Below are 18,859 nucleotides of genomic sequence, written 5' to 3' on the forward strand. Positions count from 1 at the left end.
CACCCCCACACACACACCATAAGTCCAATATTCACCCACCCTCCACCCCATCCCTATCCAACACAGTCACCTTCCTTCCCCCGATCTAATGCCATTTCCTTGAGTAGTCCAAGAGTAGCCCTAAATAGCAGCCCTTACTGCCTGGTAATGGCAAAAACAAACAAAAGGTACTGGACCTATCAAAACACAGGGACAAAGACTGCTTTATAGAGAGTGAGATCACCCACAATGAAAAAACTCATGAGCGTTTCTGAAGCTGCCATTCCAAACTTTATGGAACTCGGGGGGTGGTATTAGCCTATAGTTTCAAAAACTGAAAATATTGTATCAAAACAAATCAGACTACTGCATAAACGAGTCATTTAGTGAACAACTAGTGGGATTGATGAGCAGGTATAGGTCTGTCTGTGCTGTGTTCTTAAAGATTTCCCCAAAAGTGAAATGAATGATGATATAGGCCTGATAGCCTCGGTGAGGACAGGAAAGTGATGATGTACCTTATATAGCCCTATAGTTCAATCATAGTCTATGGTGCCAGACCAGAGTGTGCAAAGCTTTCATCAAGGCAAAGAGTGGCTACTTTGAAGGAACTAAAATATTAAATATATTATGATTTGTTTAACACTTTTTTGGTTACTACATGATTCCATATGTTTTGTTTCATAGTTTAGTCTACAATGTAGAAAATAATAATACAAATTAAGAAAATCCCTGTAATGAATAGGTGTGGCCATCCTTTTGACTCGTACTGTAAATGGAGAGTGTGGTTTAGGCCCAGATAGGGCCTACTAACTAGACTGGCTGATGTGACCTATGTGACTCTCCCAAGGAGAGCTGTGACCACACTGGTCTGGAAAGGAGGCCGTTTGATAATGCACTATTCGCTCAGAAATTGTGCAACGGGTTTGATTGGTTCGCTCAAAAAAAAAAAAAACTCCGGGTTGAGACCTCTCATTGTTTGGATTTGAAAATCCAACCGTTGTAATGGAAGGGGAGGGGGGCACTCGGGGACTGTGTGTGGCTGTGCATGTGGGTGTTTGAGTGAGAAAGAGACAGAGAGCCAACATGTAAAAGCACAGCCCTGTGCCGACAACATCAAAGGACCATTCCAAACTCTGAAGTCAGAAGGACTTTGAGAGTTAGGTGTTAGCCAGACTACCTACGAACCTCATCCCCAAGCTAAATGTGCATAGGCAGAAGTGTAGCCTACAGTTTACACATCCAAGTGGGATCTTGAGCACTTGCAAATACATAACATATCTTTGGAATTGCACTATTTTTTTTGAAGGACGTAACACATCATACAAAAGGGATGACATAGTTCACAATTGTGCAACATTGTCAGTGATCCATTTTGCAGAATTGTGGACATGTCTTGGACCCCAGTCCGACTCCAGTCACACATTTGATGACTTGAGACTTGACTTGATAGAAAATAAAATAACTTGAGACTTGACTTGATAGAAAATAAAATAACTAGAGACTTGACTTGATAGAAAATAAAATAACTTGAGACTTGACTTGGACTTGGAGCCTAAAGACTCGGGACTCAACTTTGATTTGAGACTGATGACTTGAAATGATCTGACCAGGTTTTGTAATGTTTTGTCACTCATTTTGTGGCAGTCTATGTGGACTAATCTACACGCAGCCAGAGACAGTACCCGCAGCATCGCAACAGATTGGCTAGTGAAACGCACACACGGCAATCTGATTGGACCACTGAACTGTCAATCAACACAGGTCGGGTGCACAATGCACAGATTGCTGATTTGCTGTGCAGCCATAGGATCGTGTGCAGCGCGAACATCAAATTGTAGGAAGAGAGGATTGCCATAATAAATAAATACGCAACCCGCAAATATTTCTGGTGATCAACAATATTAACTGTTTACCTTGTAAACTCACCAGCAATGAGGCAACAATTACTAGGATATGTCTAGTACTTTGGTATGTAACAATTGCTTGATATTGATCATTTACTTATGAAGCTTGCTTTTAGAATTTGTTCAAATCAAATATCACTGTGGCGAAGACGCACCATAGGCGTTGCTTTCCAAACCCGCCGGTAGAGAGGGCTTTTTATCTCTTGTTGAAATATTTTGTTATGCATGCATATGCCCCACGTGGTAAATCTATACTCCATCCAATACTACAATAATTGCTAGTGTTTCATCATTACATTACCTTACTGTTTATTGGAACACGTAGACATTTCTGTTTCATGTTTGACAGGCCTACGATACAGTTTCATTTTATAGCCAACCATTGCTTACCCAGCTTTGAGTGGGCGCGATGTTTATAGTGCACATGAACATTCGCAAGACTCGTGAGGTATAAGTTATGTTTATTCAATTCAATGTATAGTTTCCTTTGTTCAAATTTCCCGGGTTAGGTCGGAGTTCCGTGTGTCTCTGTCATTTTTTGTTGTTGATAAAAGAAGCGCGCGTTTCTTAGTGCGCATAGAAATAGGCTAAGTGGCCTTCGCTCCACGCTTTGGAGTCAGAACGTTGAAAGAGAGATAATGATTGTACCATGTATGCATGGTGTTGGAATATCATTAATAATCATTACGTCTGATAAAGACAAATGTACCCAATGTAACAATGGATGTTGGAATAGCCTTTTACATTGTAGAACCAGTTTATTGGTTGTACTTTCCAAATGGGTAATTGTATGGTCTTGGGGGCCATGTGCTTATTATGTAGGCCTGCCTGTTTGAGCTCCTGTTAGACCGATTCGATATGGTTTCTTAGCTAGGGCAGGTTAAGTCTGATACAGAGGCTATTTCTTTTGGGCTATTGCCTGTGTATATTTGGTAAATCTACTTGTATATTTTGAATGATATGGCGCTTTCACCATTGGATCACCAAGACCTGTAAATAAGTCTACATTCTGAGCACGTCAACCTACCTGCCTTGCCTTCTGCTGATGTCATGCCTTTATACTACAATGTCCATATTTTACAATTACATAGGGTAATAAAAACATGTTGTAGACAAAATAATGAAAAGGACTTTCCTGTAACCTCGATAAATATACAAAGATTTGTAGTTGAAAAAGTATTTTCATTTATAGATATTTGTTTTTCTTGACTTGAGACTTGGCTTGAAAACTTCTGTCTAGACTCGACTTCACTTGCTCTTAGAATGCACGTCTTGGACTTGACTCGAGTCTTGACCCGTTCTGCTATGGACTCAACTTGAGACTCAGACCTTGTGACTTGATATTTGCTTGTGACTCGAATGATAGCGACTTGGTCCTACCTCAGCCATTTTGGGTACTGAGCACTACTTTCAAAACTACTGGCTGAAAATATACAAAACCTCTGTAGGGCCACGTTAAATGGAAGAGCCACGATGAGGAAGAACAAGGGGTAGCCTGCTGGCCCTTTTTCTGTATGTATTAGTGAGGTGATGCGAGAACTACCCAACTCCTCGACGACGATGGCCCTGTGCGGCTCACTGAAGCCTACCTGGAGGTAGCCAAACCTGGCTCATCCCGCGGGAGCAGGGAGAAATATCCAGCCCGCGTAGGAGGACGTGAGGGAGAGGGTGAAAAAAAAAAGACAGACAGACAGGCTGAACCAAAAGGGTGGACACTTGGGATTTTCCCAAACCGAATAATACCATCATTGTTTGAGAAAACCCCCAAAAGGAAAACAGTAGGCTCATTGATTTCTTTCTATACATTTCATACTCTGCAGACCAGTAGGTGATAACTGTTAACAAACATTATAATATCACAACTCGGATGGAACCCCAGATGTATCAGACCTAACAATTCCTATACAACCTAGATGCAATGCTGTTAGAGTAACGACGATAATCCAATAACACGGGATTCGTGCCCATCATTCATAACACAATTGTTTTGCACAATTTCCCAAAGTGGAATTTCGTGTTATGTTATCGGGTCATGCTCTTACTTGTTCCATAATCCAATAGATACTGACTATCTGTGATTGTATCCGCTAGGTGGCGACCTTGGTCTTAAGCGTTTCACCTTGGACAGCGATGCGCATCACTGGAGACGACATTCATAATTCACTTTATGAGAAAAATGACAAATATCTGCCTATACATGACAATGACGAGTCCTAAGAAATAATTAAGATTTTCTATGATTCTTTGAGCAAAGCACTTTTGAGACACTGGTGTTATAGCCTAGACCTAATAAGGAGAATGTTGAAAAATTAAACAAAAATCAAAATGTATTAAACGTTTTGGCGAATTTCATCTTCATTATTAATTACAACGTAAATACATTATCTTGGAAGTTTATTGCTTCTCTTTAACAATAAAAATAGCGGTGTCCGCATGACAGAAATTCACTAAATATTACAGTAACTCCTGGCCCTTTACACAGTCCCATTTTGGCCCTACCAGTGTCCATTCATGGCTGAGGGGTAGGGGGACAGTTAATAATTATTTGCCCCTGTTTTCCCGACCACTGAGTTTCTTATTTGGATTGACTGCCGCGTCAGAGCGCGCAGACTCACCTCCCGGCTGTTTTCGGAGCTTCGCTCTATCCCTGCTTCAAACACATATTCCACAGGGAGAGAGAGAGAGAGCAAGACCTGTGAGGAGCGGAACGAACGACCAGAAAAAACGACAAATGGCACTCATGGCTGGGATTTTGTTTACGGCGACCTCTGTTCTGCTTGGAATTTCTACATGTGTTTCTTCGGCACGGATTTACCCCCCAAACGAAGGTAAGACTTGGAATAATAGCGGAGCCCCGTTTTGGACTTTTTCTCCGCTAGTTTATACTCCGTCCACTTCATGTGTGAGACGGACCACAATCCCGGTGTCCCGTAGCTATTCTGGACTCGTGGACCAGCAGCACTCAACGAATTGGCCAACACTATTAATTTGCTCAACATCATGTGCCATTAATCTCTGACATTGGATTAGGCTTTCCATATGCGTCAAACCCATCGAACGTTTTGTGTCATAGACTATTAGGTTATCTCTTTACCCAAGTTGCTGGAAGCGCTTTGCAAAAAGCCGCAGCGTATGAAGTCTATATGGGGCTCTAGCAGGGTCTGAGTGGAGTGCTGTTACATCTTACTGCAGTCTCTGTTAATTAGGCGATAGCCAACTTCTTCAGCAAAATTAGTTTTTTTTTTTTTTGAGCCATATAGGCTACAAAGACACGATGTTATACACAAATCAGTATTGCTTTGGAGGGCATGTATGTGTCTGGTTTTGTGCAAGGCCGTTGTGCAAAAGCCAGCCTTACAAAATGAGCCATGTAATTTTAGTTCATAACCTTGTATTGCAGTCGCAGTTCTGTAAAATTATCCTCATTCAATTAACAAGTGGTGTTTGCGCATTTTCTATGTCAATCTATGTCTATTTTCTACGCATTCACTTCAAAGCAATACTAAAATAATTACCAAGTCATTTCAGATAAAGGACAACATCTTAAATTAAATCCACTTTTAAAAAAATGTTAACTCGCTGCATATTTAAGCGCTTACATTTGTGATTTTCTTCACTGCGCAGTGAGAGGATTTCCGTGAGAAATATAAGGGACTATTGAAATCTCATTACGGATTATTTTTTATTTCTCACTGAAGCAAGTTGATTTAGACGTCCGTGCTCCTCATCGTAGAACCTCAGGACCCGAGTTAATAAAACAGACGCACGGAGTCTCCAACATGTATTGGAGAGTCGCATTCACTGGGTTACAATGACAATACCCATGGTTCTTTATACAAAATATAAAATCCCTGTAAAATTGGATCCCTTTATGTTTTTAATCATCACATATCCCCCTGGAAAAATCTATCCAATTACGCATTTGAGTAATGCAAACATATTACATCGTTTATGGATGTAGGTGTGTGTGGAATGGGCCTATAGATACGTCATTACATATTGATCATTAGCTTACTTCTGACAGGTTTTCGTTGAGCAGATTGCACATAGTTGTTTTCCTCGGCAAACTGCTTAATAACTATTCAACTATGGCAACAAAACGGTGGCTGTTCCAGACTGTATATTATCACTGTAGACAAGGTTACACATATTCCGTGTTATGAACGGTCTATAACTGCTCACTTCTCTTTCTATGTTTTTCAGTGACGTTACTGGACTCCAGATCCGTAGCGGGGGAGTTGGGCTGGGTCGCCAACCCAACAGAAGGAGGGGTAAGTGCCCCTTGTTAAGACGCTAGTCCCCCGTTGAGTCAAAATGGAGAGACGATGTCCTCTATAGCCCACCGGCCCCCTCCGCCCTTCTCTCCCTCTACTCGCGGTAATGGTTAGATTCGAGTCCGATACTGCAGCGGGCGTCGGGTTTCCTGAATAGACGGCTGATTGAATCGCTCTTTGTGGAGAAACGTTATATCCTTTTCCCCCATTGAGGCGCGGGGGAAGAGGAACTTGGCAGCACAGAAAGGGCCCTCTGGAATGGATGAATGAAGGGAAGTGGCAGCGGGTTTCAGTCCTCACAGTAGGATTGGATTGGGCCATAAAGCAATAGGGAATGTGATCGGACTAAATGCATGATCCCGTGGTCTAATTGGGATATATATAGTTGCGCTGATAAGGTACAGAGTGCGACTGTTTCGGGAATGTCAGTGTTAGGCCCTTCGGTGCGCGCGGCTGGGGCCGGTCTGGCATACACTCCCCTGTCCGTTGTTCCCTGAGCCGAAGCAGCAACAGCACTGGCGTTTGAATAATTACATGGAACCATCTTATATGTGTTGTTGTATTTATAGACTAAACCAACAAGGTGGCCCAAAGTAGAGCAACATATGCTATCCATTACGTTCTTCTTTCTATTCAGGCATCTTCTGGCATATCAATTATATTTTAATGATACAGTTTATGGTATGCTATAGACCCACAAAATAAACGTTGCCGGTTTGTGTCAGCCTTCTCTCCAACTCTTGTTTTATTCACCATTGGGTTGAGTCGCTGTTCAATGAATGTGGCTCGTGTGTGCTGCTGTTGGGTGCTCTCCGTTCCTTCTTCAGCCGGTTCCTCCGTGGCGGATGGATTGACAGGGTGCTGGCAGCGCCGACAGGCCTGCATTCACGCTCTCATTACGACCAATTACCCTCATTCTCCCTCTCCTCCGCTATCGGGGAAAGGTGCGGCCTTATCTGCCTAGCCGGTTGATTTCCACAATAAAGGGCCAAGCAGAAAGAAGAAAGCTGTTGAATAAAGCAGCGGGGTGATGGACACTTTCTCGAATCGGAACCTCAGCCATGTTTAGCGTTATCTCCCCTACTCAAATAAATAGGGCTTTAAACGAGATTAGTTATGACAACGCCTTGAATCAAATTCAGCACAGCATACATCCTTCCCCCTAGTAATAGCTCTGTTTGGACTCGTTTCTCTAAATAGAATATAGTCCTAACCAGATACAAGCAGAAGGCTGGCTTGTCTGCTCTTGTTTTTAAATGCAGTCAATTTCACAACTTTTTAAAACCTCATTGTGAAATGTTAAAGGCCCGGTGCAGTCAAAAATGAGATTTCCCTGTGTTTTTATTATTATTATAAAAAATATTAAAAAAACTATTTCCAGACTAAGATGTCAAATAATACTGTTATATTTCGAAAATGATGATCATGCCCTTTTAGTGTAAGAGTTATTTGAAAAGACCACCTGAAAATGTCAGCCTGTTTTGGTGGGATGGAGTTTTAGCCTGCCTGTTGACATCACCAGGTGGTAAATTAGTTAATAGACCAATAAGAAAGAGTTCCAAACTTCTCTGCCAATAACAGCTAGTTTTCAGTTTCCCCTCCCCACTCAGACCAATCCCAGACAGTCCTAGCAAAATTCTTGCTTGAGAAATGTCTCTTTGCTAACAAGCAATTTATTTATTTTTTTGTCCATTTTAATTTAAAACAATCACAGTTACCCGAAATGATTATGAATCCATGTCATCTACAAGACCCAGCTAGGTAAAGTCCCCCCTTATCTCAGCTCGCTGGTCACCATAGCATCACCCACCTGTAGCACGCGCTCCAGCAGGTATATCTCTCTGGTCACCCCCAAAACCAATTCTTTTTTTGGCTGGCTCTCCTCCCTCTGCTGCCAATGACTGGAACGAACTACAAAAATCTCTGAAACTGAAAACACTTATCTCCCTCACTAGCTTTAAGCACCAACTGTCAGAGCAGCTCACAGATTACTGCACCTGTACATAGCCCACCTATAATTTAGCCCAAACAACTACCTCTTTCCCTACTGTATTTATTTTATTTATTTATTTTGCTCCTTTGCACCCCATTATTTTTATTTTCTACTTTGCACATTCTTCCACTGCAAATCTACCATTCCAGTGTTTTACTTGCTATATTGTATTTACTTTGCCACCATGGCCTTTTTTTTGCCTTTACCTCCCTTTTCTCACCTCATTTGCTCACATCGTATATAGACTTGTTTATACTGTATTATTGACTGTATGTTTGTTTTACTCCGTGTAACTCTGTGTCGTTGTATGTGTCGAACTGCTTTGCTTTATCTTGGCCAGGTCGCAATTGTAAATGAGAACTTGTTCTCAACTTGCCTACCTGCTTAAATAAAGGTGAAATAAAATAAACAAATAAATATATTGAGATAAAAATGGCTGCGTTGGCCCTTTAAAAGCACACACCATAATGCCCCCAACGCCTTTCAAAACACCATATACCCCATGCTCTTTAGTAGCTGGGACTTTATCGTAAGTAAAACAAACATTGTTCCTATAATAATAAGCCAGCCAGTCATCGATAACGTAATCCATGCACCTCATGAGTTCATTCTAAAAACACCCGGTCCACATGTGTGCTGTCCAAACCCTCTCCCTCTCCAAAATAAGTTGTAGGCCTACAGAAGGAACACCGACACCCTTTTTCCATTGGGTTTTTGTTCAGATCACTATAAGCCCCTACAGACGTAAGGCCTATCCATTAGCTCATACACAAGATTCTTTCAATATCTCTTCACCCTCACTCTGTATTTCTCTCCATTTGGTGAACTTTAAATTAATCATGGAGTTATGGGGATTTACATTGAGGTCACATTATTTGACATTAAAATAATAATTTTAATGGTGCATGTTCCCCAAGGATTTGGTTGGTTTCCTTTTATGTGGAGATAAAACGTACTAGTCAGGCTTGAATACAGTACAGTAGGCCTATGTGTACTTATTTCTGATTGTACCGGTAGTAGTTTCATTATAACAGGCCTTGCTATTTATATTAGGCGTTGTCATGCATTTATTATTACGTTTGGTTTTAAATACTTGACCTACTGAGACGCAGACATTAAGTCCCCGTTCTGCTATGGTCTTTCTCAATGTATGTCTGCAAGTTAAGGTTTATATGTGGCCTACCATTTTACAGATTTTTCCTAATGTTTGTCAGATGTTTTCCTAACATTTCCTCTGTCTCCTCAGTGGGAGGAGGTGAGCATCATGGATGAGAAGAACATTCCCATCAGGACGTACCAGGTGTGTAACGTCATGGAACCCAACCAGAACAACTGGCTTAGAACGGACTGGATCCCCCGGGTTGGCGCCCAGCGTGTCTACATCGAGATCAAGTTCACCCTGCGTGACTGTAACAGCCTCCCTGGTGTCATGGGAACCTGCAAGGAGACCTTCAACCTCTACTACTACGAGTCCAACAACGACAAGGAGCGCTACATCCGAGAGAACCAGTTTGGCAAGATCGACACGGTGGCGGCCGACGAGAGCTTCACCCAGGTGGACATCGGAGACCGCATCATGAAGTTGAATACGGAGGTCAGGGACGTGGGAGCCTTGACCCGGAAGGGTTTCTACCTGGCCTTCCAGGACGTGGGAGCCTGCATCGCCCTGGTGTCTGTCAGGGTGTTCTATAAGAAGTGTCCCCTGGCTGTAAGGAACCTGGCCCAGTTCCCTGACACCACCACCGGGGCTGACACCTCCTCACTGGTAGAAGTCCGAGGATCCTGCGTAAATGATTCAGAGGAGCGTGACGTTCCCAAAATGTACTGCGGGGCGGACGGAGAGTGGCTGGTGCCCATCGGGAACTGCCTGTGTAACCCAGGATTTGAGGAGAGAAACCTTGAATGTCAGGGTAAGTTAAGGAGAGAAAGCTTCTGTCTGCCTCTGATATATATATTCCTCTAGTCACGGGCAGCAGCTGTTCTCTGTGGTTATTTATATTCTTCTCTATCGTTCTCTCTTCATTCACTTTCCATCTCTATCTCCATATAGTAGTCTGCTTCTTTATCATATCTCCCTCCTCTCTCTGTCTGTCTCTTTGTTTCACTCCCTCCATGTATTCCACTCTCTTTGTCTCTCTCTCTCTCTCTCTCTCTCTCTCTCTCTCTCTCTCTCTCGCTCTCTCTCTCTCTCTCTCCCTCTTCCCCTCCCTGCGTCTCTCCTACATGATATCAGGCTGGTTAATAGAAGAGGTGATGATTGTAAATGGCGTAATTATCCAGTCCATTGGGATGTGTTAGTTAGGCCAGGGTAACAGGCCTGCTATTGGGATGTGGTAGTTAGGCCAGGGTAACAGGCCTGCTATTGGGATGTGGTAGTTAGGCCAGGGTAGCAGGCCTGCTATTGGGATGTGTTAGTTAGGCCAGGGTAACAGGCCTGCTATTGGGATGTGGTTGTTAGGCCAGGGTAACAGGCCTGCTATTGGGATGTGGTAGTTAGGCCAGGGTAACAGGCCTGCTATTGGGATGTGTTAGTTAGGCCAGGGGAACAGGCCTGCTATTGGGATGTGTTAGTTAGGCCAGGGGAACAGGCCTGCTATTGGGATGTGGTAGTTAGGCCAGGGTAACAGGCCTGCTATTGGGATGTGTTAGTTAGGCCAGGGTAACAGGCCTGCTATTGGGATGTGGTAGTTAGGCCAGGGTACAGGCCTGCTATTGGGATGTGGTAGTTAGGCCAGGGTAACAGGCCTGCTATTGGGGTGTGGTAGTTAGGCCAGGGTAACAGGCCTGCTATTGGGATGTGTTAGTTAGGCCAGGGGAACAGGCCTGCCATTTGGGATGTGGTAGTTAGGTCAGGGGTACAGGCCTGTTATTGGGATGTGTTAGTTAGGTCAGGGGGACAGGCCTGCTATTGGGATGTGTTAGTTAGGCCAGGGGAACAGGCCTGCTATTGGGATGTGGTAGTTAGGCCAGGGGAACAGGCCTGCTATTGGGATGTGTTAGTTAGGTCAGGGTATATGCCTGCTATTGGGGTGTGTTAGTTAGGCCAGGGTAACAGGCCTGCTATTGGGATGTGTTAGTTAGGCCAGGGTACATGCCTGCTATTGGGATGTGTTAGTTAGGCCAGGAGAACACGCCTGCTATTGGGATGTGTTAGTTAGGCCAGGGTACATGCCTGCTATTGGGATGTGTTAGTTAGGCCAGGTAAACAGGCCTGCCATTGGGATGTGGTAGTTAGGCCAGGGGAACATGCCTGCTATTGGGATGTGGTAGTTAGGCCAGGGTAACAGGCCTGCTATTGGGATGTGGTAGTTAGGCCAGGTGAACAGTTCTGCCATTGGGATGTGGTAGTTAGGCCAGGGGAACATGCCTGCTATTGGGATGTGGTAGTTAGGCCAGGGTACATGCCTGCTATTGGGATGTGTTAGTTAGGCCAGGGGAACAGGCCTGCTATTGGGATGTGGTAATTAGGCCAGGGGAACAGGTCTGCTATTGGGATGTGGTAGTTGGGTCAGGGGTACAGGCCTGCTATAGGGATGTGGTAGTTAGGCCAGGGGAACAAGCCTGCCATTGGGATGTGGTAATTAGGCCAGGGTACATGCCTGCTATTGGGATGTGGTAGTTAGGCCAGGGGAACAGGCCTGCTATAGGAATGTGGTAGTAAGGCCAGGGTACAGGCCTGCCATTGGGATGTGGTAAGTAGGCCAGGGTACATGCCTGCTATTGGGATGTGGTAGTTAGGCCAGGGTACATGCCTGCTATTGGGATGTGTTAGTTAAGCCAGGGGAACAGGCCTGCCATTTGGATGTGGTAATTAGGCCAGGGTACATGCCTGCTATTGGGATGTGTTAGTTAGGCCAGGGTAACAGGCCTGCTATTGGGATGTGTTAGTTAGGCCAGGGTACATGCCTGCTATTGGGATGTGTTAGTTAGGCCAGGAGAACACGCCTGCTATTGGGATGTGTTAGTTAGGCCAGGGTACATGCCTGCTATTGGGATGTGTTAGTTAGGCCAGGGGAACATGCCTGCTATTGGGATGTGGTAGTTAGGCCAGGTAAACAGGCCTGCCATTGGGATGTGGTAGTTAAGCCAGGGGAACAGGCCTGCCATTGGGATGTGGTAGTTAGGCCAGGGGAACATGCCTGCTATGGAGATGTGATAGTTACGCCAGGGTAACAGGCCTGCTATTGGGATGTGGTAGTTAGGCCAGGTGAACAGGCCTGCCATTGGGATGTGGTAGTTAGGCCAGGGTACATGCCTGCTATTGGGATGTGTTAGTTAGGCCAGGGGAACAGGCCTGCTATTGGGATGTGGTAGTTAGGCCAGGGTACATGCCTGCTATTGGGATGTGGTAGTTAGGCCAGGGTAGCAGGCCTGCTATTGGGATGTGGTAGTTAGGGCAGGGGAACAGGCCTGCTACATGGATGTGGTAGTTAGGCCAGGGGAACAGGCCTGCCTGTCTGCAGTGTGTATCTGATGGATAAATTGCTCAGTAGAGACCAGTCTAAATAGCTCCCAGTCTTTCTTTCCTCCCAGCCCCAATCCCAGTCAGATGATTCCAGTCTCTCTCTCTCTCCTCTCCTCCCCTACCCACCACACCACCAGCTCCAATCCCAGTCAGATGATTCCAGTATCTCTCTCTCTCCTCCCCTACCCACCATACCACCAGCCCCAATCCCAGTCAGATGATTCTCAGTCTCTCTCTCTACCCACCACACCACCAGCCCCAATCTTAGTCAGATGATTCCCAGTCTCTCTCCTCCCCTACCCACCACACCACCAGCCCCAATCCCAGTCAGATGATTCCAGTCTCTCTCTCTCTCTCCTCCCCTACCCACCACACCACCAGCCCCAATCCCAGTCAGATGATTCTCAGTCTCTCTCTCTACCCACCACACCACCAGCCCCAATCCCAGTCAGATGATTCCCAGTCTCTCTCCTCCCCTACCCACCACACCACCAGCCCCAATCCCAGTCAGATGATTCCCTGTCTCTCTCCTCCCCTACCCACCACACCACCAGCCCCAATCCCAGTCAGATGATTCCCAGTCTCTCTCCTCCCCTACCCACCACACCACCAGCCCCAATCACAGTCAGATGATTCCCAATCTCTCTCTCCTCCCCTACCCACCACACCACCAGCCCCAATCCCAGTCAGATGATTCCCAATCTCTCTCTATACCCACCACACCACCAGCCCCAATCCCAGTCAGATGATTCCCTGTCTCTCTCCTCCCCTACCCACCACACCACCAGCCCTAATCCCAGTCAGATGATTCTGTCTCTCTCTCTCTACCCACCACACCACCAGCCCCAATCGCAGCCAGATGATTCCCAGTCTCTCCTCCCCTACCCACCACACCACCAGCCCCAATCCCAGTCAGATGATTCTCAATCTCTCTCTCTACCCACCACACCACCAGCCCCAATCCCAGTCAGATGATTCCCAGTCTCTTTCTCTCCTCCAGACCCCAGCCCCAATCCCAGCCAGATGTTTCCCAGTATCTCTCTCTCTCTCCTCCAGACCCCATCCCCAATCCCAGGAAGATGATTCCCAGTCTCTCCCAGTCTCTCTCTCTCTCCCTCTCCTCCCCTACCCACCACACCACCAGCCCCAATCCCAGTCAGATGATTCCCAATCTCTCTCTATACCCACCACACCACCAGCCCCAGTCATCTGACAGTCTCTCTCTCTCTCCTCCCATTCCCACCACACCACCAGCCCCAATCCCAGGATGATATTCCCAGTCTCTCTCTCTCTCTCTCTCTCTCCTCCCCACCCCCCACCCTTCCCCACCACAGCTCAAATCCCAGCTAGATGGTTTTCAGAAGGGCCAGTGCTGGCCTGTGAGAGAGAGATAGACAGAAGCCCTCACTTGTCTGGTTTATCATTCTATGCAGATGGACGAGAGCGAGAAAGATACACACACACACACACACACACACACACACACACACTCTCACCAATGAAATAGAGCTCAAACAGAGACACATGGCGATGAGGGGGGAAAAATGCTGAAAGTGTTTGTTTTTAGTCTTTAGTCCACCTCAATGATCCCTCTTGTTTAATGTTGTTTCTGTGACTATACTTAGTGAATGTCTTTTGTTATCCATCAGCATCTGAATAAAAACATGGCAATGCAAAAAACGAAATTGTAAAAAGCCAGAATAAATAAAAAATATGTTGAATCTGTTAATACATTTACCAAGGATAAATAGACCTACTGTATATTTTTCTCTTGGTGTGTGACTACCAAGTTTCTCTCCCGGTATGGATACCAGTGTGTTGTGTGTGTAGTTCCTGGTGTGTGACTACCAGTGTGTTGTGTGTGTAGTTCCTGGTGTGTGACTACCAGTGTGTTGTGTGTGTAGTTCCTGGTGTGTGGCTACCAGTCTGTTGTGTGTGTGGTTCCTGGTGTGTGACTACCAGTGTGTTGTGTGTGTGTGTAGTCAGCCGTCAGCTGCCTCCCCCCAGCCTAAAGGGCAGTGGACTGCTGCAGCGTGGGGTCAGAGGCCGGCCAGGTTGATTAACGGGGACGGGCCACTCTACCTACCTTCATTTATGGGGGAACCTTTAAGCACTATCTCAGGACTAATTGCATGACAAACAGGCCTGGTGATTTAGTGTACTAGTGCTGGCTGGCTCCTTCTGAGGATGGTCGAGGAGGGCGCACTGAGGTACAAATGGCCAAAGATGGTGTGTGTGGGGGATAGGTTGGGGGTCAGGGGGTAGCATTTCAGGGCAAGAATGTTCTTTGGAGTGTAGCCTGTCTCCCCTGTTGGTTTCTGTGGCTGTGTGGATGGCAGGGGCCAGGTTTCTCTCTCCCCTGGGTTTTCTTCAAAGGAGAGAGCAGAGATGGCAGGCTGAAGGAAGGAGAGATGACTGAGGGTAGTCTTTGAAAGATGATGTATCCTTACTGGTGTGAGTCAGCAACATTTAGTTCTCTCTCATACCAAACTCATGGGCAACTGAGTGCGCTTTAGTCTATCTTTGCAATGATTGTCTCTGAGTGTCTAGTCATGTGTTAATGTGTCTTTTTGCGATGTGTATACAGTGCCCTACGTAATTATTGGGGCAGTGACACATGTTTAGTTATTTTGGCAATTTAGATTTGAAATTATACAATGACTACGAGGTTAAAGTACAGACTGTCAGCTTTAATTAAAAGGTATTTTCATCCATATGGGGTGAACGGTTTATAAATTACAGCACTTTCAGTACGTAGTCCCCCCATTTTAGGGGACCAAAAGTATTGGGACAAATTCACTTATGTGTATTAAAGTAGTCAAAAGTAAGTATTTGGTTCCATATTCCTAGCACACAATGATGACATCAAGCTTGTGACTTTACACACTTGTTGTATGCATTTGCTGTTTGTTTTGGTTGTGTTTCAGAATATTTAGTGTCCAATAGAAATGAAGGGTAATGTATTATGTCACTTTTATTGTAAATAAGAGTATAATATGTTTCTAAACATTTCTATGTTGATGTGGATGCTGCCATTATTGTGGATAGTCCTTAATGAATCGTGAATAATGAAAGTTACAGACGCACAAATATCATACCCCCAAGACATGCTAACCTCTCTCTATTACAATAGCAGGGGAGGTTAGCATTTCGGGGGTTATGATATTTGTGCGTCTAACTTTCTGTGTCACTGTCCCAATAATTACGGAGGGCATTGTATGCATGTGCTGTGTCATATAACATCAGTGGTACGTGCTCTATCACATCAGAGTTGGGTCAGACACACACTCACGTTCTGCCTGGGTCTCTATGGCTACCAGAGCGTTAGTCCAGGGTCTACCTCAGTGTTTGATGGGTTAAAAGGTGGAGCTCAGTGTCAGCCTTCAAGTGCACTCATGAGGAAGAATACAGGGGGGCTCAACTTCAATATAATCATGTGGACCAAGACACTAAAGAGAGGCTGAGATGGGGGGTTGGGTCTCGAGTCCTCTGTCGGAAAGAGTGTGTGTGTGTGTGTGTGTGTGTGTCTCTGTGTGTGTGTGTGTGTCAAGGTTATGGGGGTACCTTGCCCTCTGCTTCCCAGCAGTGGTGAGTGAATGGGACTCCTCCATCATTGTTGAAGCAGTGAGGTTGGGGGGTGTGTGGGTTAGGGGGGGGGGGAGGGGGCAGGGGATTGTGAACACTGGCTGAGGGTCAAAGGTCACTAAGTTGTTCATCCATCTTGCTGGTATGCATGACAGGGTCGAGGGCCAGGATTTATTAAGATATCAGGATCCTGACAGCTGGGTGTTCGGGGGCCGCCAGAATGTACACAGAGCACAGGGGCCAAGGGGAGAGAGATGCAGGGGCCAGGGAGGGCCCCATGAGAAGGACCGGGGGTTTGCTTTTGGGCTCCTTTCTTTTCTCTCTCATTCCCTTGTTTCTATGAGCTTGGGTAGTGGGGCAACGCTCTCTGCCGCTAGTCGTCTGTTGAGGGTGACTGCATTGTTGAGGGTGACTGCATTGTTGAGGGGGGATTGTCGGAAGAACGTGTTACAAGTGTTTGCATGTGTGAATATGTGTGTATCGATGTGTGAGTCCGTGTGTGTATTGCGTTCATGTGAGTTAATGTGTGTGACTGTGTGTGTTTGTCCGTGTATTGCGGTCATGTGTGCGAGTTTATGTGTGTATGTGTTGGAGGCAGACGCCTTGGGTGGCTGAACCGTGAAGGTGGCAGACTGTTTTGACACCTCTCATTGGGGAGGGAGGGATGGGTGGGGAGCAGACTGGGAGATTAAACCTCTACACCACCTTTACAAATACTACATCAAGTAGAGGGAAGCTCTTTCAAGTCACCCTGCCTGTCCACCCGCCTGTTCTGTTGTAGCAAGATGTGTACTTGCATGAATGAGTGTGTTTGTGTTTATGACCAGATTAGCATCAGAGAGAGGAAGGATTGTGTCCAAAGACTGGATTGTAGTGTTTTGCTCTATTCTCCTAACCTTAACCTGTTGATCCTGACCGTAGACCTTCTCTTGCTCTATTCTCCTAACCTTAACCTGTTGATCCTGACTGTAGACCTTCTCTTGCTCTATTCTCCTAACCTTAACCTGTTGATCCTGACCGTAGACCTTCTCTTGCTCTATTCTCCTAACCTTAACCTGTTGATCCTGACTGTAGACCTTCTCTTGCTCTATTCTCCTAACCTTAACCTGTTGATCCTGACCGTAGACCTTCTCTTGCTCTATTCTCCTAACCTTAACCTGTTGATCCTGACCGTAGACCCTCTCTTGCTCTATTCTCCTAACCTGTTGATCCTGACCGTAGACATTCTCAACTGAAAGTGGTTCACATTATTGAATTATGGGATATTACATATCACACAGCTTTCCAGTATTGATGTAGTTGTAAGAGATGTAGGCCTCTCTCTGTCTCTGTCTCTCTCCGTCTCTATCCTCTCTCTCTGTCTCTCTCTCTTTCTCTCTGTGTCTCTCTGTCTCTGTCTCTCTCTGTTAACATTGTTAAATATGCACTAGGGAGCATCATCTAAATTCATCACGTAATTCTATTTATCCCTCTAGTCCCTCTTGACTTTAAATACACAAATGCATATTAGGTTTGTATCTGTAGTCTCCCTCTCTCTTCCTTTCTCTCCTTCCCTCTCCCTCTCTCTTCCGCCCCCCTTTCTCTCTATCTTTCTCCCTCTCTTCATGTATTTCTTTGTCACCCCTCCCCCCCCTCTCTCCCCTCTCTCTCTCTCTCTCTCTTGCCCTCCCTTCTTCCATCCCTCCCTCTCTCTCCCTTTCTCGCTCCCTCCCTCCCCCTCTCCCCCTCTCTCCCTTTCCCTCCCTCTCCAGGGTTGTTAGTGCTAGTCAGGCTGTCTCTGGTGAAAGCACCGTGGTGAACATTATCGCCTGTCTCTATTCCGACACACAGGCACGCACACACACACACATTCACATACACTACAATAGAATTGAATGTGCACGTCACTTTTTCTGCCTTTCTAGAGAAGCTCATTTTGTGTTGCTGTAAGGAGAGACGAGAATCTATTACCACCAGGTAGGGGAAAGGAAAAGCATGACAAAGAGGACGAAATGTCTCATGACGGAGGATCCTTTCGCCCCTTATTTTTTTCAGCAATCACGCTAAAATAATTGCTGTACCTTAGAGTCTTAGAGTCATTTCTTGCTTGTTTAGCTTCACTTATGTAAAACAGCTTGCCCTCCCTCTCCCCCTCCCTCTCCCTTCTCTCCTCCCTCTCCCTCTCCCCCTCCCTCTCCCTTATCTCCTCCCTCTCCCTCTCCCCCTTCCTCTCCCTTCTCTCCTCCCTCTCCCTCTCCCCCTCCCTCTCCCTTCTCCCTCTCCCCCTCCCTCTCCCCCTCCCTCTCCCTTCTCTCCTCCCTCTCCCTCTCCCCCTCCCTCTCCCTTCTCTCCTCCCTCTCCCTCTCCCCCTCCCTCTCCCTTCTCTCCTCCCTCTCCCTCTCCCCCTCCCTCTCCCTTCTCTCCTCCCTCTCCCTCTCCCCCTCCCTCTCCCTTCTCTCCTCCCTCTCCTCCTCCCTCTCCCTCTCCCCCTCCCTCTCCTCCTCCCGCTCCCTTCTCTCCTCCCTCTCCCTCTCCTCCTCCCTCTCCCTCTCCTCCTCCCTCTCCCTCTCCCTCTCCTCTTTCCTCCTCCTCCCCCCTCTCCCTCTCCTCCTCCCTCTCCCTTCTCTCCTCCCTCTCCCTATCCTCATCCCTCTCCTCTTTCCTCCTCCTCCCCCTC

The 18,859-nt window shown here is 46.1% G+C and overlaps 1 protein-coding gene across 5 annotated transcripts in view; it reads left to right on the forward strand.

Moving 5' to 3' along the window:
• The first annotated feature begins 4,443 nt into the window (after positions 1-4,443).
• Positions 4,444-18,859, forward strand: part of LOC110503383 (ephrin type-A receptor 4) — an 84,085-nt gene continuing 69,669 nt past the window's right edge. For 4 of the 5 annotated variants that reach the window (XM_036961268.2, XM_036961267.2, XM_090218833.1 and 1 more), the window contains exons 1-3: positions 4,491-4,714; positions 6,090-6,157; positions 9,400-10,063. In XM_036961268.2, coding sequence (XP_036817163.1) covers positions 4,618-4,714; positions 6,090-6,157; positions 9,400-10,063 — 829 coding nt within the window. In that variant the 5' untranslated portion in view covers positions 4,491-4,617. Of the gene's footprint in view, positions 4,715-6,089; positions 6,158-9,399; positions 10,064-18,859 lie in introns of all 5 variants that reach the window. The other variant, XM_036961266.2, reaches the window with a different exon arrangement.

The sequence above is a fragment of the Oncorhynchus mykiss genome, chromosome 24 (genome assembly GCF_057628025.1).
Source record: "Oncorhynchus mykiss isolate SJ-2025 chromosome 24, ASM5762802v1, whole genome shotgun sequence".
Lineage (NCBI taxonomy): Eukaryota > Metazoa > Chordata > Actinopteri > Salmoniformes > Salmonidae > Oncorhynchus > Oncorhynchus mykiss.